The sequence below is a fragment of the Scyliorhinus torazame genome, chromosome 10 (genome assembly GCF_047496885.1).
Source record: "Scyliorhinus torazame isolate Kashiwa2021f chromosome 10, sScyTor2.1, whole genome shotgun sequence".
Lineage (NCBI taxonomy): Eukaryota > Metazoa > Chordata > Chondrichthyes > Carcharhiniformes > Scyliorhinidae > Scyliorhinus > Scyliorhinus torazame.
The window spans coordinates 188,981,690-189,009,658 of NC_092716.1; the positions used below are offsets into that span (position 1 = coordinate 188,981,690).

The 27,969-nt window shown below is 45.9% G+C and overlaps 1 protein-coding gene across 1 annotated transcript in view; it reads left to right on the top strand.

Moving 5' to 3' along the window:
• The window catches only part of ctr9 (CTR9 homolog, Paf1/RNA polymerase II complex component), a 97,656-nt gene that overhangs the window by 14,823 nt on the left and 54,864 nt on the right, over positions 1 to 27,969 (top strand). Inside the window, exons 4-14 of the mRNA XM_072466162.1 lie at positions 1,239 to 1,356; positions 2,377 to 2,466; positions 8,292 to 8,440; positions 11,224 to 11,331; positions 12,133 to 12,240; positions 13,193 to 13,429; positions 13,535 to 13,624; positions 19,351 to 19,479; positions 19,812 to 19,995; positions 21,850 to 21,938; positions 26,864 to 27,049. Of these exons, the coding sequence (XP_072322263.1) occupies positions 1,239 to 1,356; positions 2,377 to 2,466; positions 8,292 to 8,440; positions 11,224 to 11,331; positions 12,133 to 12,240; positions 13,193 to 13,429; positions 13,535 to 13,624; positions 19,351 to 19,479; positions 19,812 to 19,995; positions 21,850 to 21,938; positions 26,864 to 27,049 (1,488 nt within the window). The remainder of the gene's footprint in view (positions 1 to 1,238; positions 1,357 to 2,376; positions 2,467 to 8,291; positions 8,441 to 11,223; positions 11,332 to 12,132; positions 12,241 to 13,192; positions 13,430 to 13,534; positions 13,625 to 19,350; positions 19,480 to 19,811; positions 19,996 to 21,849; positions 21,939 to 26,863; positions 27,050 to 27,969) is intronic.

Sequence of the window (27,969 nt, forward strand, 5' to 3'; positions counted from 1 at the left end):
TGGAAAAACTAAACCGTGGCTGTAGCATTGTGATACAAATCAATTCAACAGTCTTTGCGATACCTGGCCTACCAAAGCCTTCTGCTTACAAAATAGCTAAATATGTTCCAGTCTCAACAAGTAACTCGTCTCTTGGATCAAGTAATGGAATCCACAGTTTTCCTCCTCACCTGGCCCAGTTTTACAAAAATCAATCTGGAAAAAACTGAACGTCCTAGGGACACCGGAGTTACTTGATAAAAAAGGACCATCTAGCTCCTCATCTACCATCCTTGTAATGAGTCTACAACAGACTCAGACATGAGGTGAGGAAATCCCCCAGTGGTGGAGAGCTTTGGGAACAATAGGTACAACATCCCCTGTTCCCCCCCCCCCCCCCCAAGCATGTTACACTCACCACACGTCATGTCTTAATTACTTGTAGACGGAATCCCAAAATATTACTTTCTGAAATCTCTCTAATTTGCATTTGAATGAGCCAACGGCAACTGCTTCTCCTCCTTTCTCAACAGCAAAGTCGAGAAATACTTCTACTTATTCTTAAAAATAAAAGCAAATTTCTGCAGATGCTGAAATCTGAAACCAAAGAGAAAATGCTGGAAAATCTCAGCAGGTCTGGCAGCATCTGTAGGGAGAGAAAAGAGCTAACGTTTCGAAAAATACACTGATTGATTGGAAAATCTAAACCATGGCCTTAGCATTGTGATGCTTTGACAAAGGGTCATCGGGACTCAAAACGTTAGCTCTTTTCTCTCCCTGTAGATGCTACCAGACCTGCTGAGATTTTCCAACATTTTCTCTTTGGTTACTTATTCTTAAAGTTCAGTCCTAATTCCTCATCTGAGTAGTTTTTGAAATTATGAAGCGATTCAGTAGAGAATATGTTTCCACTTGTGGGAGAAACCAGAACCAGGGGCCATCAATATAAGATCATCACTCATAAATATAACAGGAAACTCAGGAGAATCATCTTTACCCAGAGAGTGGCGAGAATGTGAAACTTGCTACAAGCAGTAATGGTGAATAACATAGATGTATATAAGCGCAAGCTAGATAAACACATGTGGAAGAAAAGAATGGAAGGTTACACTGATGGGATGAGATGATGTGAAGCATGAACAGTGGCATGGACATGTTGGGCCGAATAACCTGTTTCTGTGCTGTAAATTCAATGTAATTAATTTATTTTATGCTCGAGAGGTGTTTTGCCTGATCTTGTTCTCACTGCCTGTCTTTAGAACCACTTGCTGGGAAGAGCCTGCTTCTGTCTGCTGGAGGGGGACAAAATGGACCAAGCTGAGGCACAGTTCAACTTTGTGCTGAATCAGTCACCGAATAACATCCCTGCACTCTTGGGTAAGAGCTCTCTTAAAGCGAGATTTGCGATGGGATCTTGGTTCTGGCTGAGAGAAGAGGCAGGTCCTTCTCCCTCCAGAACAAAAAGGTAAAATTGGTTTTGAGCAGTCAGACTAGGGGAATGTCCAAGCTCTTTGTGAGTTTCATAAATGTGTTTGATGGAACATCGAGGAGCCACCGTGTAAATACTGTGGCCTCACTAGTCAGCAGTTGGCACCAGCTGTGAAGCAAAGAATTTGCATTGATATGGTGTCTATTGCATCCTATGGACTTCCTAAAAGTGCTAATTAAGTACTTTTGACAAATGGTTACTGTTGCAATGTAGGAAGTACAGCAATCAATCTGCTCACAGTAAGCTCCTGTAAACAGCAGTGAGTAAATAATCAGGTAATCTATTCTAGGTGTTAATTGAGGGATATATACTGGTCAGGGCAGCAGGCAGAACATCCCTGCTCCTCTTCAAATAGTGTTGTTGATATTTTATGTCCACTTCATTACAATTAAATATAATTAATTCATTAGTGTGCAGGTGGTGAACATTAACTAGGGATTCACTGGAGTATAACACATCTGAGAGAATAGATAGGCCCTCGATTCAATAATTAACCTGAAAGACAGCACCTCTGACAGTGCAGTGCACAGATAGTGTTGTGGATATGGATTGTGAAATGTGGACCTTGGTTTTGTGATCAAACCTCTTGAGTCAGGAGCGAACCCACAACTTTCTGACTCGAGATGAGAATGCTATCAATGGAGCATGGCTATTGGTACCAAGAGATCTTGCAGTTCTGGTTTAGGATTTATCTAATTCAGGATTTATCTGCCAATGTAGCAATATTGTTAAGGGTGTCTTCTCTTAAAGCTCCCCACGAAGCGGAGCAAATTAATAAACATGGGGCTGAGTCGGTGCATCTTGACTGGCTGGACTGTTGTGCCTCAAGTGAATCACAAGCTACAGTTTGAACACCCTCTAAGTTAACATGCTGACTTGTTGAATGACTTTTTATTTTCCCTCCACAGGCAAAGCTTGTATCTCTTTTAACAAGAAAGATTACAGAGGTGCTTTGGCCTATTATAAGAAAGCCCTTCGGACCAATCCTGGATGCCCAGGTGAGGAGTGGCTCCACGCAACCAGCCATAGGCTCATTGAGAATTCATATAGTATTGACTAACAACAGCGTAACCCCCAACTGACCTCTAAACATGCTGGTGAATTTGCCTTTAATGATTGTTGTGTGAGGGTTTTGACTGTGATGCAATATACAGGTTTGTTTGGAACATGAATTGCTGTGTAAATAGAACTGTAGGATCAACACTCAGTTGGCTTGAAACCACCTTGCACCATAACTAACATCACATCTCTCCCTGCTGCCATCTAGTTACCCATTCTTGAATGCATCAACTTCTGAACCCTCACTGACAAACCCACACCTGTAGAAAGATATAGTGGCAGTGGTTATGTTATTGGACTAATAATCTGTGAACATTAGTTCAAACCGTTCCATGGCAGTTTTTGAATTTGCATTCGGTTCAAATAATCTCAAAATTAAAAAGCTAGAGTTCAGGTCAGTGACCATGAAGCTGTCGAATTGTCACAAAGCTCCACAGGTTTATTCTTGTCCTTTAGGACTGGAAACCTGTCCTTACCCAGCCAGGTTTTATGTCACTTCAGGCTGATATATGACTCCAGTCTGACACCAACATGGTTGACTCTTAGCTGGCCTTTAAAGTAGCCTGGCAATTCATTCAGTTGTATCCTGGACTAGATAAAGGGCTGGATTCTCTGTTTGGGAGACAATGGCACTGATTCTTCAAAACGGCGTCTGTGTTTCAACGGCCCCCGACTGGCGCCGATTCTCCAGTCGTCGGAGGTTTGCGTCCCGTCGTCAGACCCGATCGCAGTTCTGACGCCACATTCTCCGCCCCCGTGCCGAGCCCGATTTCAACGCGGAGGCTAGGAGAGTCCCGGCCTATGTTCTCCCGCCAGAACAGAGTTGCTTCTGATTTGCGCTGGAGCTAAGAGCGGTGCCCAGAAGTTATTGATTCTCTCTTGCCATGCAAATTCATGTATGGCAGGGAGTGCAAGGGATTCAGTTCCAAATCCCACCATTGGGCTGCCGTTTTGAGCGGGCAGGCAGGCGGGCCGAGATCGGCGGCTGGCCCCCTCCCCACCACAACTTAAAATCTGCTTCACCCCCACCCCCCAGCTGCTGATTAATAGGGATATCCTCCTTGTCATCCCCCCAGGGTGAACCTGCCTGCCTCTCTCGGACCCCACTGTCTGTCCCTCGCCCCTCCTCCCTGCTTCTTCGTCCTCCCCGCCTGCCTCTCTCGCCCCCCTGCCTGCCTCTCTCGCACCCCCCTGCCTGCCTCTCTCGCTCCCCGGCCTGCCTCTCTCGCTCCCCGGCCTGCCTCTCTCGCTCCCCGGCCTGCCTCTCTCGCTCCCCAGCCTGCCTCTCTCGCTCCCCGGCCTGCCTCTCTCGCTCCCCGGCCTGCCTCTCTCGCTCCCCGGCCTGCCTCTCTCGCTCCCCGGCCTGCCTCTCTCGCTCCCCGGCCTGCCTCTCTCGCTCCCCGGCCTGCCTCTCTCGCTCCCCGGCCTGCCTCTCTCGCTCCCCGGCCTGCCTCTCTCGCTCCCCGGCCTGCCTCTCTCGCTCCCCGGCCTGCCTCTCTCGCTCCCCGGCCTGCCTCTCTCGCTCCCCGGCCTGCCTCTCTCGCTCCCCGGCCTGCCTCTCTCGCTCCCCGGCCTGCCTCTCTCGCTCCCCGGCCTGCCTCTCTCGCTCCCCGGCCTGCCTCTCTCGCTCCCCGGCCTGCCTCTCTCGCTCCCCGGCCTGCCTCTCTCGCTCCCCGGCCTGCCTCTCTCGCTCCCCGGCCTGCCTCTCTCGCTCCCCGGCCTGCCTCTCTCGCTCCCCGGCCTGCCTCTCTCGCTCCCCGGCCTGCCTCTCTCGCTCCCCGGCCTGCCTCTCTCGCTCCCCGGCCTGCCTCTCTCGCCCCCCCCCCGCCTGCCTCTCTCGCCCCCCCCCCCCCCCGCCTGCCTCTCTCGCCCCCCCCCCCCCCGCCTGCCTCTCTCGCCCCCCCCGCCTGCCTCTCTCGCCCCCCCCCGCCTGCCTCTCTCGCCCCCCCCCGCCTGCCTCTCTCGCCCCCCCCCCCGCCTGCCTCTCTCGCCCCCCCCGCCTGCCTATCTCGCCCCCCCCCCCCCCCCGCCTGCCTCTCTCGCCCCCCCCCCCCCCCCGCCTGCCTCTCTCGCCCCCCCCCCGCCTGCCTCTCTCGCCCCCCCCCCCCCCCCCCCCCCTCCTGCCTCTCTCGCTCCCCGGCCTGCCTCTCTCGCTCCCCGGCCTGCCTCTCTCGCTCCCCGGCCTGCCTCTCTCGCTCCCCGGCCTGCCTCTCTCGCTCCCCGGCCTGCCTCTCTCGCTCCCCGGCCTGCCTCTCTCGCTCCCCGGCCTGCCTCTCTCGCTCCCCGGCCTGCCTCTCTCGCTCCCCGGCCTGCCTCTCTCGCTCCCCGGGCTGCCTCTCTCGCTCCCCGGCCTGCCTCTCTCGCTCCCCGGCCTGCCTCTCTCGCTCCCCGGCCTGCCTCTCTCGCTCCCCGGCCTGCCTCTCTCGCTCCCCGGCCTGCCTCTCTCGCTCCCCGGCCTGCCTCTCTCGCCCCCCCCCCCGCCTGCCTCTCTCGCCCCCCCCCCCCCCCCGCCTGCCTCTCTCGCCCCCCCCCCCGCCTGCCTCTCTCGCCCCCCCGCCTGCCTCTCTCGCCCCCCCCGCCTGCCTCTCTCGCCCCCCCCCGCCTGCCTCTCTCGCCCCCCCCTCCTGCCTATCTCGCCCCCCCCCCGCCTGCCTCTCTCGCCCCCCCCGCCTGCCTCTCTCGCCCCCCCCCGCCTGCCTCTCTCGCCCCCCCCCCTCCCTCCTGCCGATCCCCCCCCCCCCCCCCCCCCCCCCGCCTGCCTCTCATTCTAAATAGCAGAGCGGTCCGACACACGCAAAAACCCCACAGTAACATCCCCAACTTCCCCCCGCCCTAACTCCTAGCTTCCCATATATTAGATTCCCTGCCCTTATTCTCCACTTCCATGCCTCCCCTCCCCCCACCCTTCTGCTGACGGTCAGTTTTCTTTAAAGAAGTCGATGAACGGAGGCGAGGGAAGCGGCGAGGGAAGCTTGGAACCTGTCTCCGGACAAAGCCCCGTACCTGCAGCTACCGAAATCCGTGCCCACCCGGCAACTCAAACTCTTCCTCTAACTCCTCCAGGCTCGGGAACCCCTCCTCAATGAAGAGATCCCCAAATCTCTCAATCCCTGCCCCCTGCCACCTCCTAAAGCCCCCATCCAGCACCCCGCCCCCCCCCCCCCCCGCCCCACAGCGATGCCACCTCCAGTATCATGTGCTGCCTCCATTGCCCCCACACTCTCATGGCTGCCACTTCCACTGAGCTTGTGGAGTATCGAGTCGGCGAGTACGGCAGAGGTGCCGTTAAGCCTCCAGACTCGTGCCCTTACACAATGCATCCTCTATGCTCCCACATTGACCCCGCCTCCACTACCCACTTACTAACCATCAAAATTTTAGCCGCCCAGTAGTAAGTTTGGGAGTGCCAAGCCACCCTCCCCGCGCCCCAGCCCATGTAAAACCCAAGATCGCCGCGTTCATTTTCCTAAAAAATGCCTTGGGGATAAAGATTGGGAGACACTGAAACACAAACATCAATCTTGGGAGGACTGTCATTTTAAGTGCGATGCAATAGTTGAACCGAGAGATAACAGAAGCGTGGATAACGGTTAAAGCAGCAGATGAGCTGAGACAGGGACTAAGTCAAATGATGTTCTGGATGTGGAAATTAGAGTTGGCATTTCTGCTCATTCAGTACTGGATGTCGGGTCAGGAGTCTGAAAATTTAGCAACAGTGGAGGAGTTGAGAGAAATGGTGGTGAGATAGAATTGGGTGTCATCAGCATACATGTGAAAACTAATACTGTGCCTTGGGATAATGTTGCCAAGGGGCAACATGTAGATGAGAAATAGGTGTGGCCGGGCAAGCAAAAATCCTTAAGTGCACCAGTTAATGATGTGGAAGCAGTGAGAGAAGCCATTGCAAGTGATTGGGGTGGCACAGTAGCACAGCAGTTAGCACCGTTGCTTCACAGCTTCAGGGCCCCAGGTTCGATTCCCGGCTTGGGTCACTGTCTGTGCGGAGTATGCACATTCTCCTCGTGTCTGCGTGGGTTTCTTCCGGGGGCCCCGGTTTCCTCCCACAGTCCAAAGATGTGCAGGTTAGGTAAATTGGCCATGCTAAATTGCCCTTAGTGTCCAAAGGGGTTGGGTGGGGTTGCTGAGTTGCAGGGAAGGGGTGGAGGTGTGGACTTAAGTGGGGTGCTCTTTCCAAGGGCCGCTGCAGACTCGATGGGCCGAATGGCCTCCTGCACTTTAAATTCTATGATGATTCCCTGGTTATTCTTAGATAGATAAAAATGAAAATTTAAGTAACAATATTTTTTTAATATTTCCCGTTAAAGTTGGTTTGACCACACTAGAAGAGCTGCCTTCAGTTCTGGGTACCAAACCGCAGGAAAGATATATTGGCCTGGAGAGTGAACAGCACACAATGTCAGAATGATATTGAGTTTAAAGGGTTAAATTACGAGGATAGGTTGTATAGATTGGGCTTGTATTCTCTTGAGTATTGGTGATTGAGGGGGAATCTAATTGGCACAAAAGCAAAATACCATTGGAAATCAGAATTAAAAGCAATAAGTTCGGGAAATAAATGGCAAGAATTATGGTGAAAGGCAGAAGGGATGGTACTAGATAATTAAAGGCAGCATGATGGCACAGTGGTTAGCACGGTTGCCTCACAGCAGCAGGGACACCTGTTCAATTTCGCCCTTGGGTGACTGTCTGTGTGGAGGTTGCACTTTCTCTTGGACTGTGAATGGAAACTGGAGCACTCTGAGGAAACCCACGCACACACGGGGAGAACGTGCAAACTCCACGCAGTCACACAAGCTGGAATCGGACCAGGGTCACTAGCTGTGTGAGGCAGCAGTGCTAACCACTGTGCCATCCCTTCACAAACCTATTATGTTCTCCACCAGTACCGTTTTAAAAATTAACTCTACGGATGTTGTCATGGCTGACATGGGCAACATTTACTGCCCATCCCGCATTGTCCCACTGCTATCCATGTGGTGAAGGTCTCCTATGTTTTGTTAGGGTGGGAGTTTCAGGATTTTGACCCAGTGGTAATGAAGGAACAGGGATATATTTCCAAGTCATAATGGGATGTAACTTGGAGGGGAATCTGGAGGAGGTGTGTTCACATACAGCTGCTTCAGTTATGCTTCTAAGATGGTAGAAGTTGTTGGTTTGGAAGGTGCTGTTGAGAAAACCTTGACTAAATATGGCAGTGTATCCTGAGGATACTGCCCTGGTGGAGAAGGGAGCGAATGTGTAAGCTGCAAATACATGCTTGCAGCAGAGGCAGCTGGTTTGTTATTGCATGCCGACTTTCCACTTTCTGCTGCCTCAATTACATGAATTGTAAATAAACATAGTGAATCACGGTTTTTGCACACAAAAGAAGGCCATTTGGTCTATCATGTCTGTGCCAAGTCTCTGAAACAGCTGTTTGCTCTCTACCTCTCTCCAGATCCTCCTAAATGTTTGTTCTTCAGCTGTTCATCCCATATTTTATCTGCTTCCAGCATTGTTTCCATATCAAAACAACACTGTTGTTATGAAAAAGAACCATCTCTGGTTCTTCCATCTCTGGTTCTTCTTGTGATGATCTTAAATTTCTGAGCTCTAGTTACCGCCGCTCAGACCAGCGGATATTTTCTTTTTCCAACTTGCCTGATCAAAATCCTTCAAATCACCACTTCCTACTTGAAAAACCGAGCAAATGTTTGATGCAGTAACTTTATCAGATTGTGATTCCTGTTCCTTGTCTCCACAGCTGAGGTACGACTGGGAATGGGCCATTGCTTTGTGAAGCTGAGTAAGCTGGAGAAAGCTCGCCTTGCATTTGGAAGGGCTTTGGACCTCAACCCTAAATGTGTTGGGGCGTTGGTGGGGCTGGCTGTCCTGGAACTGAACAACAAAGAGGTGAGTTACCTACCTGGGATTTGTAACCTGCTCTAGAGTCAGAGCAGGGCTAACATTGAACAGATTCAGCAAATCTCCTGTCAGACGTGGCTACTTTTATCACTGAATTTAAAATGGGTGCATCAAGAACGTGCATTTATAAAGTGCCTTTAATAGAGTAAAACTTTGCAAAGAAGTTGTTATTAGTCAAATTTAGAAAGCCAACAGGGTACAATTTAAAGTGTTTCTACTGGCAACTTAATGCAGTGGAGCAGTAATAATCAAAGCTTTCTGTTCAGGGTCATCGCAGCAAACTTCTGATGCGCTCCCATGAGAAACCCCAGCCCATCTTCAGAAAGACAGATCCAGATCCTTCAAGGCAAACAATAATTTTTCATGGAATCATATAGCACAGAAGGGGGGGGAGGATTTGGCTCAGCACGCCTTTGAAAGAGCAATCCAATTACACCAAACATCCTTGCTTTTTGCCCATAGTCCTGCAGTTGTTTTCCTTTTTAAGTATTTAGCATTTTCTCATTTGAAAGTTACTGAAGCGAGTAAGCTGGAGAAAGTTCTGCTTGCATTTGGATGGGCTCTAGATCTCAACCCTAAATGTGTTGAGGCATTAGTGGGCGGCTGGCTGTCCTCAAACTGAACAACAAAGAAGTGAGTTACCTGCCTGGGATTGTAACCTGCTCCGTGTGTTGCAGATCATAACTCACAATGTTAAAGAATTTCTCCTGTTCTTTTCTGTTTCTTTTGCCAATTACCTTCAGCTAAGAATCTGTGAGTAGTGCTGTTGTATGAGTCAGGCAGTTCTAGGTTCAAGTCCCACACCAGGAATTTTCACAGCTCCAGGGACCCAGGTTCAATTCCCGTCTTGGGTCACTGACTGCCCAGAGTCTGCACATTCTCCCCGTGACTGTGTGGGCTTCCTCTGGGTGCTCCGGTTTCCTGCCACAAGCCCCGAAAGACGTGCTTGTTAGGTGAATTGGACATTCTGAATTCTCCCTCTGTGTACCCAAACAGGTGCCGGAGTGTGGCGACTAGGGGATTTTCACAGTAACTTCATTGCACTGTTAATGTAAGCCTACTTGTGACACTAATAAAGATTATTATTATTAAGCACTTAATCTAGGCTGATAATTCAAGTTTAGGATTGAGACAGTGCTGTGCTCTTGGCTAGCTTTCAGATGAATAGTTAAACTGCAGTGGGCACAAAAGCTTCCTTAAAACTAGTCGAAGAGAAGCAAGAACATTCACCCCAATATACTGACCAATATTTATCCATCCACCAATGTTGCTAAAGCAGATGATATAGTCATTATCTCAATGCTGTTTGTGGGATTTTACTGAGCATAATTTGACTGCTGCATTTCCTGCATTGTGACAGTGTACTTCAGGAGTATTTCATTATCTGAAGTACTTTGAAACATCCTGAGGTTGTGAAAGGTGCTGTATAAATGCAAGTATTTTTTCTTTTCAATTTAAATCTATGTCCCCAGGTTACCAACCCACCTACCAGAAAAAACAATTTCCCCTTTTTTATTGTACTGAAATCCTTTGCGGTTTTATTGTGGGAAAATTAATGACAACTGATGATTCAAGCGACATTGAGGTCATTTTTAGAGAGAATAGATTGATAGAGATGATGATTAAATGGGAAGCGAGTTGGTTCATAGAAATGGGGAACAGGTTTGATTTCATGACCTCTTCCGGTTCCAGAAACTTCATATTACATAAGAACTAGGAACAGGAGTAGGCCATCTGGCCCCTCGAGCCTGCTCCGCCATTTAATGAGATCATGGCTGATCTTTGTGGACTCAGCTCCACTCTCCGGCCCGTACACCATATCCCCGAATCCCTTTATTCTTTAGAAAGGTATCTATCTTTTTCTTAAAAACAATTAAAGAAGGAGCCTCAACTGCTTCACTGGGCAAGGAATTCCAGAGATTCACAACCCTTTGGATGAAGAAGTTCCTCCTACACTCCGTCCTAAATCTACCTCCCCTTATTTTGAGGCCTAGTGAATCTCCTCTGCACTCCCTCCAGTGCCAATATGTCCTTTCTCAGGTAAGGAGACCAAAACTGCACACAATACTCCAGATGTGGCCTCACCAACACCCTATACAATTGCAGCATAACCTCCCTAGTCTTGAACTCCATCCCTCTAGCAATGAAAGACAAAACTCGATTAGCCTTCTTAATCACCTGTTGCACCTGCACACCAACTTTTTGCGACTCGTGCACCAGCACACCCAGGTCCCTTTGCACAGCAGCATGTTTTAACATCTTACCGTTTAAATAATAATCCATTCTGCTGTTATTCCTCTCAAATTGGATAGCCTCACACTTGGCAACATTGAATTCCATCTGCCAGACCCTAGCCCATTCACCTAACCTATCCAAATCCTTCTGCAGACTTCCGGTATCCTCTGCACTTTTTGCTTTACCACTCATCTTAGTGTCATCTGCAAACTTTGACACATTGCACTTGGTCCCCAACTCCAAATCATCTATGTAAATTGTGAACAATTGCGGGCCCAACACTGATCCTTGAGGGACCCCACTAGTTACAGGTTGCCAACCAGAGAAACACTTCTTGTATTATCTTGTGCCTTCAATTGAATTTGCAGGATACCTTGAAAGCATGACTTTCTGTTGGCGGAAATGAGAGACAGCTAAAACTAGTCATAGTGAATCTTGATTTATGCAAATTATGTGGCCCAACTAACTGTATTTGCGATCGTGATGTACTGAATGTTGAATAAACTGAGCTGATGAACTCTTTGTTGTCTCCCAAGGCTGATTCCATAAAAAATGGCGTGCAACTACTCTCAAGAGCTTATACGATTGATCCCAGCAACCCAATGGTGTTAAATCACCTAGCCAATCACTTCTTCTTCAAAAAGGTACAAATGCGCACAATGGATATGGTGGTGTACTGGTGATGTTAACAGATTACTAATCTAAGTGCCTGGGCCAATAATCCATTGAACAGGAGTTCAAATCCCATGATAGCAAATTCTGAGAATTTATATCATTGACAATGAAGCTGTTGGATTGTTGGAAAAACCCAGTTGGTTCAGTATTGGTCTTTTATGGGAGGAAATCTGCTGCCCTTATCTGGTCTAAACCTATATTTCTTTTTTGATGAATCTTTGTTTTGAGCTATCTCAGTTTGTGTCTTGATGTTGTATCGAATGGTACAAGAGGTTTAGAGGAATCTTAAGAATGAGCGAGAGGGAGCTAAAAGATTTATGCTGTGGGATATTTTTGGGACACAGTTTAAAATAAACTTTTTCAATAAAAATTATACCTCCAATTTTCCAGGAGTAACAGTTTAGACCTTTTTTTATAAATTATTTGTGACAATAGATATGTTTGGTTCTATTTCCTTCTTGGGCTAAAAGTGCTCCCCAAGTTTTTTGCCTCAATGTCACGTGGGTGCATTCCATGGAATTTTCAGAGCTACATTGAAGTTTAAAACCACATTCCAGCTAATTTACAGATTTCTCAAGTTGCTGGCACTAACAAACCTTTGGGGGCTTAAAAAGTGTCCTTTATAAACTTCCAGGTCCCCTCTGAAATCCAAACAAGCAAATAGGAAGAAATAAAGACTAGTGTTTGAATTGGCCTTGGGTAACTGGTTTGTATAAGCATTACAGTACCATGGACTTTTTCTTAATTCTAAATTTTCTGTTCCTTTTTAGGATTACAGCAAAGTACAGCACCTAGCTCTTCATGCCTTTCATAACACTGAGGTGGAGGCAATGCAGGCGGAAAGCTGCTATCAGTTGGCCAGATCCTTCCATGTCCAGGTGAGTTAGCATAGCCTTTCAATCCAACTAGGGTGTTCTGTATCATACTGGTTTACAATAGAGAAATCCCCTTGTTTGGACTGAGATATTAACGAACGGGAAGATAGGAAAAGTAGGAGGCCATGAAACTTCTCGAGCCTGTTTCTTCATTCAATTAGATCTGTATCTTAACTCCATTTACCTGCCTTGGTTCTGCGTTCCTTACCCAACAAATCTCTCTAATTGTAGTTTCAGGGTCGGAAATTGTCTTAAGTGATCAGGAAAGATTGAAATAATCCTGGCTTGTTTTTATTGAAGAGGAGACTTCAAGACAGCTCTCTTATCTTCCAGCTTGTAAAGGCCATCAATCAAATTTTGATCAGATGAATGGTTCACTGTGATGCAAGGTTGAAGGTGTGGAGGCACAAGTTTAAAAACTAGACAGCTGATGCGCTTTTAGCATGTAAAGATGCAGGATTGTGGTCAAAGATATCAAAAGGCCAGTGAAGTTGGCATTATAAATGGGCTCAATCAACAATTTGATAACCTTTAGTCGGAAGAGAGGTGAGTAGATTTGGTTGCAATTAATAGAAAAATAGGAAAGAGATTCATTGGACCTAATGGGCCTTAGAGTTTCTAACAGTTCTTGTGGCAATCATAAAAGACTGGGTGGAAACGTGAGATGATTTTTCTCTGGTTAAAGATATTAGGTTGACTGGCCCCTTTCCACAACATCTAACTTCTGTGAATCGTTGGTCAGGTCTGTTCTCCCTTTTTTCTGAACCAAGATGAGGTTCATTTATCCATGCACCACATTTTATAACTAACATAAAAACCGTGGTTCAGTTTCGGCACATAATCGCAAATTCAAAGACTCCTTCACAATGGGCTCTGATGTACCTGGAACGTCAGATCAGCTTGGAATCTTCCATTGCTGGCAGCATAAATGTACTTTGTTATTTTGTTCCCACAGGGTGATTATGACCAGGCTTTCCAGTACTACTATCAAGCCACGCAGTTTGCTTCTATCACGTTCGTCCTGCCTTTCTTTGGCCTTGGGCAGATGTACATTTATCGAGGGGACAAGGAGAATGCAGCCCAGTGCTTTGAGAAGGTTCTCAAGGCCTATCCCAACAATTATGAAACTATGAAAATTCTAGGTTCCCTTTATGCCACCTCAGATGAGCAGGAAAAGAGAGAAGTTGCAAAGGTACACCGCTTGCTGTTGTTAACTTTCCCAGCTTAACTGTGAACTTGTTTTGGTATGTCACTTAATAGTTGCAAAACTTGTCAAATGCATTTTCTTATTTCCTAGGGACATCTAAAGAAAGTGACTGAACAGTATCCCGATGACGTGGAGGCCTGGATTGAACTGGCTCAGATCCTTGAACAATCGGATATTCAGGTACAGAAGCAAAATACTGTTCATGATTCAAACCTGAAATAACAGAAAGGGCTGGGAGACGGTCAACACAACATGATCTGTGGAGAGAGAAAGAAAGTTGACATTTTACATCTTTCATCAGAAGTGAGAGATGTAACAGGTTTTAAGCTAATACAGAGGCTGGGAAGGTTGCGGGAGGAGGAAAGAACAAAAGGGAGAGATTTGTGAAAGGATGCAAGGCAGAAGAGGTTAAATGAAAAAATGAATGATGGGGGCAAGGCAAAAGAAGATGGTAATGAGACAAGTTAAGAAACAAAAGATGTATCAGTTGGACATGTAAATGACAGTGGCAGAATTATCACCAACAGCTGCTGTCCCAAAAAATGCGAGTGGTGGGTGGTTATGATCTGAAGTTACTGAGGTCAATGATCAGATTATCTGTTTCAATTATTTTTTTAATTTGTTCTTGGGATGTGAGCGTCAGAGGCTAGACCAGCATTTATTGGTCATTTTTAATTATATTTGATTTTAATTATATTTGAGACGGTGGTGGTAAGCTACCTTCTTGAGCCGCTGTAGCCCATGTGGTGTAGAAAAACCCACAGTGCTGTTTGGGAGGGAGTTCCAGGGTTTTGGATTGTGTGTGGCTTGGAGGGGAAATTGCAGATGGTGGTATTCCTGTACACCTGCTGCCCTTGTCCTTCTAGATGGTAGAGGTCACGAGTTTGGATGATCCTGTCAAATGAGCCTTGGAGAGTTGTTATAGTGCATCTTGTAACATGGGTACACGTTCCTGCCACTATGTTTGATGGTGGAGGAAATGAATGTTTACGGTGCTGGATCAGTTGCCAGATAAGTGGGCTTCTTTGTCCTGAATGGTGTTGAGTTTTTTGAGTGTTGTTGGAGTTGCTCTCATCCAGGCAAGTGGAGAATATTTCATCACACTCTTAACTTGTGCCTTGAAGATGGTGGCCAGGCTTTGGGGAGTCGGGAATTGTGTTACTTGCTGCAGAATTCCCTGATTCTTGTAGGCGCAGCATTTATATGGTTGGTCCAGTTCAGTTTCTGATCAATGGTAACCCACATTATGTTAATAGTGAAAGATTCAGCAACGGTAATGTGGCATGGTGGCATAGTGGTTGACACTGCTATCTCACAGGACCAGGGACCAAGGTTTGATTCTGGCCTTGGTTGACTGTGTGATACGTTCCCCCGTATCAGCGTGGATTTCCTCTGGGTGCTCCAGTTTCCTCCCACAGACCAAAGATGTGCAAGTTAGGTGGATTGGCCATGATCAATGCGCGGGATTATGGGGATAGGGAGTGCGAGCGGGCCTAGATAGAGTGCTGTTTTGGAGGGCCGGTGCAGACCCGATTGCCAAATGGCTTCCTCCTGCACTGTAGGATTCTATGAATGACAAGGGGAGATGAGTAGATTCTGTCTTAGACCATAAGACCATAAGACATAGGAGCGGAAGTAAGGCCATTCGGCCCATCGAGTCCACTCCACCATTCAATCATGGCTGATTTCAACTCCATTTACCCGCTCTCTCTCCATAGCCCTTAATTCCTCGAGAAATCGAGAATTTATCAACTTCTGTCTTAAAGACACTCAACGTCCCGGCCTCCACCGCCCTCTGTGGCAATGAATTCCACAGACCCACCACTCTCTGACTGAAGAAATTTCTCCTCATCTCTGTTCTAAAGTGACTCCCTTTTATTCTAAGGCTGTGCCCCCGGGTCCTAGTCTCCCCTGCTAATGGAAACAACTTCCCTACATCCACCCTATCTAAGCCATTCATTATCTTGTAAGTTTCTATTAGATCTCCCCTCAACCTCCTAAACTCCAATGAATATAATCCCAGGATCCTCAGACGTTCATCGTATGTTAGGCCTACCATTCCTGGGATCATCCGTGTGAATCTCCGCTGGACCCGCTCCAGTGCCAGTATGTCCTTCCTGAGGTGTGGGGCCCAAAATTGCTCACAGTATTCTAAATGGGGCCTAACTAATGCTTTATAAAGCTTCAGAAGTACATCCCTGCTTTTATATTCCAAGCCTCTTGAGATGAATGACAACATTGCATTTGCTTTCTTAATTACGGACTCAACCTGCAAGTTTACCTTTAGAGAATCCTGGACTAGGACTCCCAAGTCCCTTTGCACTTCAGCATTATGAATTTTGTCACCGTTTAGAAAATAGTCCATGCCTCTATTCTTTTTTCCAAACTTGCCCACGTTGAATTTCATCAGCCATTTCTTGGACCACTCTCCTAAACTGTCTAAATCTTTCTGCAGCCTTTTGTAGATTGCCTGACACTTATGTGATGCAAATGTTACTTGCCACTAATCAGCCCAAGCCTGAATGCTGTCCAGGTTTTGCTGCATTTGGAAATGGACTGCTTCAGTATCTGAGGGGTTGTGAATGGTGCTGAACTTTGTGTAATCATCAGCAAACATCCCTACTTCCGGCCTTATGATGGAGGGAAGGTCATTGGTGAAGCAGCTGAAGATAGTTGGGCCTAGGACACTGCCCTAAGGATATGTTGCTGAGACTGAAATGATTGACCTCCAACAACCATAATCATCTTCTTTTAATAATAATCTTTATTAGTGTCACAAGTAGGCTTACATTAACACTGCAATGAAGTTACTGTGAAAACCCCCTAGTCGCCACACTCCCGTGTGTTAGGGAACACTGAGCGTGAATTCAGAATGTGCACTTCACCTAACAAGTACTTTCGGGACTTGTGGGAGGAAAGCGGAGCACCCAGAGGAAACCCATGCAGACACAAGGAGAATGTGCAGTCTCCGCACAGACTGACCCAAGCCGGGAATCGAACCTGGGTCCCTGGCACTGTGAAGCAACAGTGCTAACCACTGTGCTACCATGCCGCCCTACTAATATGACTCCCAACTCCCCAAAAGAAAGGGGTGGCACAGTGATTAGCACTGCTATCTCACAACACTAGGGACTAGGTCTGATCTGACCTTGGGTGACTGTGGAGTTTGCATATTCTCCCCGCATCTCCATGGGTTACCTCTGGGGGCGGCTCCAGTTTCCTCCCAGAGTCTGAAGATATGCAGGTTAGGTGGCTTGGCCATGGTAAAATGTCCTAAAGGTTAGATGGGGTTCTGGGGATGGGGCACGGAGTAGTCCTGGGTAAGGTGCTGTTTCCGAGGGTTGGTGCATACTTGATGGGCCGAATTGCCGCCTCCTGCACTGTAGGGATTCTATGATTCTACGAACTAGTGGCAAGTTGTTTGAAAAGGAGATAATTTGTGTTTATATATCATCTTCTCACATCCTCTGAATGTCCCAAAATGCTTTTACCGAAACTGAAATACTTTTTAAAGTGTTGTAATGAAGAGAAATGTGACTGCCAGATTGCACACGGCAAACTCCCACAAAGGAAATATACGACCAGTTAATTTGTTTGTTGTAGGATAGTTGTTTTCTCAAACCTTCCTTCCCCACCCTTTGAATGGTGCTGTGGGTCATCAACATTCACCTTGATGGCAAACCGGAAGCATGCTTTAACATTCAGAAGAATGGCTGCTTGAGCCATGCATCCTCACTACTGCACAGAAAGTGATAGCCTAGATTATATGCTCATATCCCAAACGTAGAATTTGAACCAACAATCTTCTGTCTTTCAAATTGACACTCATAGACTGCATCCTGCATAGAAATAAATTGTTGAATGAGGTAAACTCTCTAAGATTTCTTTGCCAGCATCTTCCAACTCCATACCCTCTGCCACCTGGGACTCGCAAACAGCACCAAGGGTGTGTACCAAATGGACTGCAGCGGTTCAAAATGGCTGCACACCACCACCTCTCAAGAAGAGTTAGGGATGGTGCTGAACTTGCCAATGATGCCCACATTCCCTTGATTGAAAAAGGATCAGTTACTTGTGCCTGCTTAGTGCAGAAAATTGAGCACATGATGGCAGTGAAAGGAAACCAGTAACAGAACTACCATAAAACCTTGACATCAGAGTGCTTTTGTCAGGAAGGGTAGACCTCTCCAAGTTTGATGTCAGTTATGCATTTGCGCATTTCATTAGTCTGTCTATTTCCTCCTAAAGTCCTCTATTATCCTCCTCACATTTCCAAGTTTTGTGTCAGCTCCAAACTTTGCAATTACGTCCTCTACACCGAAGCCCAAGTTTTTTATTCACTCAAAATTGAGATCAATGTTGGATGGAATTTCGGGCAACGGATAGTACCAGACATAGTATCAGTGACACAGACATTATGGGGTGTCAAAGCACAGTTGAGTGGAGAACTGGGTATTAGTAGGATGGGATTTAATGGACCAAATGGCCGTTCTACATCCTTGGCTTTTCTTGTATTCTTTTGTTATGATGAATGTAGGAATTTCAGATATATTGTCTTATATAGATTTGGTGCAGTAAGGGTTAGTGTGTGTATGACTGCTGCAGTAGTGTTTTTAAAAAACTTGGATTGCAAGACAACTGGTCTTTGTGGGAGCCAGAGAAAAGCTTGGGCTAATGGTTTTTTCTTTGGATTAAGAGGTTCCCTGGGGATTAGATAGTTGGAGGCATTGTGTTTCAGGTTGGTAAGATAATGTAACTAATTGAAGCAGCTAGCGTACCAGGCATTTTGCAAAAAAGCAGTTTAGTTTTTGATTGGGATGTGAACAGAAGCCAAGCATCTGTTCTCAGTATAATTCAGTTAAAGATCTTCTGTAGACAGACTAGCAGTTTATTTCCAAGCAGTTCAGTTAGTTGCTTCCTGGAAGCCAAACCATGAAGACAGTTTCTGAAGACTTCGCTCGAGATCCTGCATTGTTCTGACAAGATTCAGGACTATCTCTTAAAACAGTCTCAAAGAATGTCTCTTAAGCAGGTATGCCTGGATCTGCTAACTGTATTTGAAAGTGGATGTTGACCTGAGATGGGTTTGTTTAAGTGGAAATGGATATAGCATAAGGGTATTGTTTTCATCGTAATATTAAGCACTAAGGGGTAATTGTAAGTTATTTTCTTGTGTGATGTTAAAGATATTTTAATGCTCTGTCAGTAATAAAGTTTGTTTTAATACTACCGGGTGGCATGGTGGAGCAGTGGTTAGCACTGCTGCCTCACGGCACCAAGGACCCGGGTTCAATCCCAGCCCCGGGTCACTGTCCGTGTGAAGTTGGCAGATTCTCCCTGTGTCTGCATGGATCTCACCTCCACAGCCCAAAAATGTGCAGGGTAGGTGGATTGGCAATGCTAAATTGCTCCTTAATTAGAAAATGTTTTTTTAAAGAATTTTTAAAAAGTTTGTTTTAATATACCATATCCCTATTTTGCATGAAATCATTCCTTTTTTTTTAATTTAGAGTACCCAATTATTTTTTTTCCAATTAAGGGGCAAGTTAGTGTGGCCAATCCACCTAACCTGCACATCTTTGGGTTGTGGGGGTGAAACCCACGCAGACACTGGGAGAACGTGCAAACTCCACACGGACTATGACCCAGAGCAGTGATTGGAACCCGGGTCCTCAGCGTCACAGTCTCAGTGCTAACCACTGCACCATCGTGCTGCCTGTGAAATCATTCCTGAAACGAGGAATCCTTTCCTCACAGTCTTGCAAAATTAAAATAAAATATTGGGATTTCTGTCCAGTATCCTAGCCACTGTTGGGGTCTGATTCCGGATTGTACTAGTATGCACTTGAGCCTCTTGTTGGCAGAGCTGCATTTAATGATGGGACCCTGTTGAATTTTGTTTACAGGGGGCACTATCGGCCTATGGGACAGCCACACGTATCCTCCAGGAGAAGGTGCAGGCTGACGTTCCTCCTGAAATCCTCAACAATGTTGGGGCACTTCACTTCCGACTTGGAAACTTGGGAGAAGCCAAGGTAACCTTCAGACATTTAATCAATCTGTTTTCCATTTTGCCCGTAGCATTTTGATAACTATCATAACGTAATGTATAATTCCACCTTCCTTGCTCCTTTCTCTGCCCTTCCCCTTTCCTCCTCTCCTCCGCTTCTCCTCTTGCTCTCCCTTTTTCTTCATTCCCCCCCCCCCCCCCCCCCCCCCTTCCCCTCGTCCCTATCTCTTCCCTCTCATCGCCTTCTGTTTTTATAGTGGCTGCCACCTACTTCATACTATATATCTTGGCCCCTTCAACCCACTAGTCTTGATGCTTTCTATTTTGTGAATAAAATTATTTGCCCTCTTGTGGTAGAAATACTTCCTGGCATCACTCGAACGTGCCAAGGCTGAAGCGGAGCATGATGAGCATTACTACAATGCAATCTCAGTCACCACCTCATATAACCTGGCCAGACTTTACGAGGCCCTGTGTGAATACCATGAAGCAGAAATATTATACAAGAATGTTTTAAGAGAACATCCAAATTACGTAGACTGTAAGTAAAACCACTGTGCTAATTATTCCTAGGGGAAATGTGACACTTTACGTATTTGGTCAAGGTTGGAGGTGAATCTCTGGCTTTTAATCCTGGTTGATAGGTTTTGAATCATGTTCATACAGTGAAGCCACGTTGCTTGCAGAAGACTGGTGTCTTATTTAACTGGCATGAGATTGTGACCTTGAGACGATGGCAAGTGATTTGAGAAAAAAGGAAGAGAAAGATGACCTCAGGATATCCCCAAGCCCTTTACAGCCAGTGAAGTACTCTTGAACTGTAATACTATTGGACAGCACGGTAGCATAGTGGTTAGCACAATTGCTTCTCAGCTCCAAGGTCCCAGGTTCGATACCCGGCGTGGGTCACTGTCTGTGCGGAGTCTGCACGTAGTCCCCTTGTGTGCGTGAGTTTCCTCCGGGTGCTCCGGTTTCTTCCCACAGTCCAAAAGTGTGCAGTTTAGGTGGATTGGCCATGCTAAGTTGTCCTTAGTGTCCAAAATTGCCCTTAGTGTTGGGTGGGGTAACTGTGTTATGGGGATAGGGTGGAGGTGTGGGCTTGAGTAGGGTGCTCTTTCCAAGAGCTGGTGCAGACTCGATGGGCCGAATGGCCTCCTGCACTGTAAATTCTATGATAATTCTATTGTAACGTAACAAACCCAACATCTAATTCACACCCAGCAAACTCCCACAAACACCAGTGAGGTGAATAACCAGAGAATCTATTTTTAGTAACATTGGTAGGGGGATCATTATTTGCCCCCTGAAGTAGCCTCAGCAAAACACTCATTATACCTAATCTGATACCAGCAATTCAATAAGAAGGCCCAAGACAGTGGAGAGAACTCCCTTGCACTTCTTTCAATAGTGTCGTGCAATATCTGTCTATTGAACTAATAAATCAGAGAACATGAAATCAGACTGCACCATCACTTTGGGAATTTGCATTTAAAGTTTTAAAATGTGATGTGTAAAAATTCCTTCAGGGCAGGAAACCACTGTTCTTACCCATTCTGTGCCTATCCCACACCAACAGGGTTAACTCTTAACTGCCCCCTGAAGTAGCTTCAGCAAAACATTCATTATACCTAATCTGTTACCAGCAATTCAATAAGAAGACCCACCATCAACTTCTAAGTAAAGATGACAAGGAATGGACAATAAATGCTGGCCTTGCCAACAACACTCTCAATCCGAGAATTAACTTTAAACAGCACGATAGAGGCATTGGGCGGGATTTTCTGCACAACCCACCATTGGCTTGTTCTGTTCTTCTGGTCTCCACTGTTGAATGCACCTCTTGCCACCGGGAAACCCGCGGTAGGATTGTGCCATCAGCAGGAACGGAAGATCCCACCGGCATGAGCAGCTGTAATGTCCCAGCCATTTTTCATGTGTGGTAAGGGCTGGTTGAAATTTTCATGCTTTCAAAAATTCATATCTCTTGGCTTGCTTGGCATTGTGACCTCCCAGAATTTGTAATGAGTTCTTGGAATTAACACTTGTGTTCCTGAAATATGTATGGAAACTTCATTTGCAAGTGCCTTGCACAAGTGTTTTGAAATCTCGTAAGTTCAGTTTAATGTTTGTAGGGAACTAGTTTTTAAAGGTTGTACGGTGTTGGGTAAGGATGTATTAATATCATGGAGCTGATTGTATTCAAAGTTGAAATAATTCTTCCAACACCTCCTAGCTTTGTAATGTTTGGCCACATAAGGGTAACAAAGGGCAGGAGCTCCCTTCCCCTTGTGGTTATTCCACAACAGGGGTTCCTTCACAAATCCAAACTTCATTGTAGCATACGCCAAATCGGGAATATTTTATATACTGTCTTTTTTTCTCTCTGAACAAACAGGTTATCTACGCTTGGGCTGCATGGCAAGAGACAAGGGGAATTTTTATGAAGCCTCCGATTGGTTTAAAGAAGCTTTACAAATCAACCAGGTTGGTGCAGATGAAATTCAGAAAGGAATTTCACAAAGGAAGTTATTCGGGTAGCTGACCGAAAGCTTGGTCAATTAGATTATTTTTAAGGAGAAACTTAAAGGAGCAAAGCAAAGAGGTTTGGAAAAGGAATTTCAGAGCCAGGGCCCATGCACTTGAAGGCATGATTGCCAGTGGTGGAGCAGTGAAAATCAGGAGTGTACAAGAAACCAGCATCGGAGGAGCATGGAGATCTGGAGGAGGTTAGAGAGATGAGGAGGAGGTGGAGGCTTTGGAAGCATTTGAAAACCAGAATTTTAAAACTTTTTCATAACCTCACTAACACCATCTACTCCCACAAGTAAACACACATAGAAACATAATAGAAAATAGAAGCAGGGAATTCCATTCGGCCCTTGAAATGGCTCCGCCATTCATTATGCTCATGGCTGATCATCAAGTTCAATACCCTGATCCCGCTTTACCCTCATATCCCTTGATTCCATTAGCTACAAGAGCTATATCTAATTCCTTCTTGAAATTACACAATGTTTTGGCCTCAACTAGTTTTTGTGCACACAATATTCCAGGTGTGGCCTCAACAGTGCCCTATACAATAGCAGTAAAACATCCTTATTCCTATACTCAAATCCTCTTGCTATGAAGGCCAATATACCATTTGCCTTCTTTACTGCCTGCTGTACCTTCACGCTTACTTTCAGCAACTGATGCACGAGTGCACCAAGGTCTCGTTGAGTATCTATCTGCCAATTTACACCCATTCAAATAATAATCTGCCTTCCTATTTTTTGCTACCTAAGCGGATAACTTCACATTTATCCACATTATACTGCATCTGCCATACATATGCCCACTCACTCAGCCTGTCTAAACCCCGCTGAATCATCTCTGCGTCCTCCTCACAGTTTACCCTCCCATCCAACTTTGTATCATCTGCAAATTTGGAGATAATGCATTTAGTTCCATTGTCCAAATCATTAATATATAATGTGAATAGTTGGGGTCCTAGAACAGATCCCTGCGGTACCCCACTAGTTACAGCCTGGCAATCGGAAAAATACCTATTTATGCCAACATTTTGCTTCCTGTCTGCTAACTGGCTTTCTATCCATCTCAAGACACTACCTGTAATCCCATGCGCTTTAACTTTACATAGTAATCTGCTATATGAGACCTTATTGAAAACCTTCTGAAAGTCTAAATAAACCATATCCACTTGTTCTCCCTAGTCAACTTTACTAATTATATCTTCAAAACATTCAAATGGATTTATCAAGCATGCTTTCCCTTTCATAAATCCATGCTGACTTTGTTTGATTATACGACTGCTTTCCAAATACTCTAGCAACCTCCTTACTATCGATGTTGGGCTCACTGATCTATAGTTCTCTTTCCTGTTTTCTATCTACCTCCCTTTTTGAATAGTGGAGTTATATTAGTTATCCTCCAATTTGTAGGAACCATTCCAGAGTCCAAAGAATTTTGGAAATACAGAGGCTTAGACCCTCCTTTAAGACTTGCTGGCTGTGGTTCACTTCCAGTATTTTCTTTTTTTCTCCATGTGTTCCTGGGGTGTGGGCTGTCATTGCTGAGGCAAAATTTATTGCTCATACCCGATTATTCTGAGGGTGTTAGGGGTTCACCACATAATGGAAAGTCAATTCCTGAGGCATATTACTGCGCCATTTGGGATTTTACGCCAACCCACCCAGTCACTTTCTCTCTCCCTAAACCTCTTTGCCTCTATTTCCTTCAAGATCCTCATTAAAGGGGCAGCACAATGGCACAGTAGTTAGCATTGCTGCCTCACGGCACCGAGGTCCCAGGTTCGATCCCAGCTCTGGGTCACTGTCCGTGTGGAGTTTGCACATTCTCCCTGTGTTTGCGTGGGTTTCGCCCCACAACCCAATGATGTGCAAGGTAAGTGGATTGGCCACGCTAAATTGCCCCTCAATTGGAAAAAATGAATTGGGTACTCTAAATTTTTTTATTTTAAATCCTCATTAAACCCCAAATCTTTGGCCAAAATCTTTGTCACCACTCACAAGTTACACAGGGTTACATACATTGGGTATACAGCACTGAAACAGGCCATTTAGCCACTGTTTATGCTGCACTCGCTGGCAATAATTTTCAAGGCCTCTCTGGCCATGGGAGAGGTGCCGGAGGACTGGAGGGTAGCCAATGTGGTACCATTATTAAAGAAGGGAGAAAGGGATAAACCAGGAAACTTACAGGCCAGTCAGTCTAACCTAAGCGGTATGGAAACTATTGGGAGCAATTCTGAGTGACAAAATTAACCTGCATTAGGAGAGGCAGGGATTAATCGAAAACAGTCAGGGTGGTTTTGTTAAGGGGAGGCCATGTCTGACAAACTTGATTGAACTTTCCGAACCAGTGACCAGGTGTGTAGATGATGGCAATGCGTTTGACGTGGTCTACTTGGAATTCAGCAAGGGTTTTGATAAGGTCCCACATGGGAAACTGATAGCGAAGGTAAGATCTCATGAGATCCAAGAACATTTGGCAAATTGAATCCAGAATTGGCTGAATCGCAGAGTGCAGGGTGATGGTTGAGGATTGTTTTTCTGACTGGAAATTGTGTCCAGTGGGATCCCTCCGGGATCAGAGTTGGGGCTCTTGCTGTTTGTGATTTATATAAATGATTTAGACTTGAATGTAGGATGGTTGATCAGTAGGTTCACGGATGATGCAAAAATTGGTGGGGTGGTAAATCGTGAGTAGGATAGCCTTAGTTTACAGGAGGGTATAGACGGGCTCGTCAGATGGGCTGATCAGTGGCAAATGGAACTCAATATGGAGAAGTGTGAGGTGATGCACTTGGGCATGGAAAACAAGGCAAGGGAATACATGATGAACGGCAGGACCTTGGGAAGCACTGAGGAGAAGAGGGACCTTGATTTGCACGTACACCGGTCCCTTAAGGTAGCATCGTAAGTGGATAAAGTGGTTAAGGCATATGGTATACTTGCCTTTAATAGCCAAGGCATAGCGTTTAAGAGCAGCGATGTTATGCTAGAACTGTATAAAACTTTGGTTAGGCCACAACTAAAGTATTGTGTGCAGTTCTGGAATCTACATTATGGGAGGGATGAGATAGCACTGGCAAGGGTGCAGAGGAGGTTTACCAGGATGTTACCTGGGTTGGAGAATTCTAGTTATGAAGAGAGTTGAATAGAACTTGGAGCAGATGAGATTGAGGGGAGACATGATTGAGATGTGTAAAATTATAAGGAGTATAGATAAGAGTAGACCAAAAGAAACATTTCTCCTTGGTGGAGGGACCAATGACCAGGGGACATAGATTTACGGTACGGGGCAGGAGGTTTACAGGGGATGTGAGGAAAAACCTTCTCACCCAGAGGGTGGTGGGAGTTTGGACCTTGCTGCCTGAAAGGGTGGTGGAGGCAGGAACCCTCACAATATTTAAGAAGTATTTAGATGTACATTTTCAATGCCAAGGCATACAAGGCTATGGGCCAAGTGCTGGAAAATGGGATTAGAATAGTTAGGTGGTCGTTTTGACCAATGTAGGAGCGGTGGGCCAAATGGCCTTTTCTCTGCTGTGGACTTCTATGAAACAATAGCAGATAAACAAGCTGCTCAACTCCAACAAGCCCCTGCCAGTGTTTATACTGCGTAAGAGCCTCATCTCACCGTATTCGCATATCCTTCTGTTCCTACTCATGTTTATCTAGCTTCCCCTTAATTGCACCTCACTACCTGCTGTGGTAGTGGGTTCCACATTTTCACCACTCGCAAAAGAAATTCTGCTGAATTTGGTTATTAATTTATTAGTGACTATTTTATAATTATGCCACTTGGTTTTGGTCTTAACCGCCATACCTTCCTTACATCTATCTTATGAAACTCCTTTCTAAGTTTTCACATTTGTGATAGACAGTGATTGCTGGTCAAGATTTCCTTGTGCCCTGAGCCTTACCCAGTTCTATATAACTCCTGTTAACCCTGGTCTTATTTCTCTGTCACACTGATCCCAGTAACCACTTTCAGCCCGTCTCATTCTGGTTGTTTCAGTTTTGTAGGTTCTAAAAAGTACTTAACATGGTGCCACGAGTCAGAAAGTTTGGAAATGGCAGCCGTACTATTGCCCATACTGTACTGAAGATATGTGCCATATACTCGCCCTATAGTTGAGTCGGTGAAATGTTTTGCGCATCCTTCATTCAGCACCTTCTAATATCTGCGTACAGTGACCATCTGGAAATTTGCTACAGTGTAGCAAATTCTTGCTCCAGTTATTCCTTACTTGATTTACTGATACCACACAGACCAGCACACAAACACATGCACACACAAACTATTTTTTTTGTTTGAAAAGATATTTTATTCCAAACGTAAACAATAACAACAAAACTACATTCCAAAAAAACAGAGTTAACAGTTTGTACATTATCCCCCTTTTAACCCCTTCCCTCCCCATCCTCCCGTCCCCGTGATGAACAACTCCTCAAATATCGTCGTCACAAACGGCCTCCACGGTACCTCCAAGCCCTCTTCTGACCTCCTTATGGCAAACTTAATCTTTTCCAACCGGAGAAACTCGTACAGGTATCCCCGGTGGCGTAGCACACACACAAACCTATGTACATGCATGCACACGCACTCCCACCCGCACATAAAAGCTGGGCATTCACCTGTGTCTGCACAGGCTAATGCACACTTAGACAATCCCCAACCTAGATGGAAAGGTTTACCTACATACAGTATGTCCAGTTTGAATTGAGCTACATCTATTTGTCTCTCACTCCCCCCTAATAATGAAGGCTGCAGACAAATCTCAAGCCGCAGCTGTGAATGGAAAATGTTTAGCGATGTCTAGTCATAAACAACTCCCCAAAAAACCTGTTTCAGTTAGCCATTTATCTTAATGTTGTCCTCAGGATCATCCAGACGCATGGTCGCTGATTGGGAACCTTCACTTGGCTAAGCAGGAATGGGGACCAGGACAGAAGAAGTTTGAACGAATCTTGAAACAGCCATCGACTCAGAATGACACCTATTCCATGTTGGCCTTGGGTAATGTTTGGCTTCAGACTTTGCACCAGCCAACCAGAGATAGAGAAAAGGTAAGAAATAATTTGCATTTAAATAGTACCTTATACAACCTCCAGACATCACAATGTGTTTTACAGCCAAGTAAATCCTTCTTAAGTGTAGTCACTGTGGTGATGTGGGAATCAGTGTAGATAATTTGCACTCGTTGACCCCATGCAAATAATACTTGAATGAATAGTTGGGTAAATTGTTTTGAGTTCTAGATTGCAGGATAAACTCTGGCCAAGACACCGGAGAGATATCGCCTGCTGTTCTTTGCAATAATGCCATGGGACCTTTTACATGCATTTCAGAGGGCAGGTGCAGCCTCGGTTCATTTAAAAGGTGGCACCTCCAACAGTGAAAAGCTCCCTCTATACTGACACTGGAGGAGCTGACCTGGATTATGTGATGAATCTTCGGACTGGGACTTGAATCCTGAGCCCCAAAGAGTTAAATCATGGAAGGAAATAAATAACTTGGCTCCATCTCTCTGTGAGCATAGATATGCTAAAAGATGGGCAGCACGGTAGCATTGTGGATGGGCAGCACGGTAGCAATGTGGTTAGCACAATTGCTTCACAGCTCCAGGGTCCCAGGTTCGATTCCCCGCTGGGTCACTGTCTGTGCGGAGTCTGCACGTTCTCCCCGTGTCTGCGCGGGTTTCCTCCGGGTGCTCCGGTTTCCTCCCACAGTCCAAAGATGTGCAGGTTAGGTGGATTGGCCAAGCTAAATTGCCCTTAGTGTCCAAAATTGCCCTTAGTGCTGGGTGGGGTTACTGGGTTATGGGGATAGGGCGGAGGTGTGGACTTGGGTAGGGTGCTCTTTCCAAGAGCCGGTGCAGACTCAATGGGCCGAATGGCATCCTTCTGCACTGTAAATTCTATGTAATTCTATATGCTAAATATTTGGATATGAACTTGCACTTCCAGTCTGTCACCCTTTAGAAGTC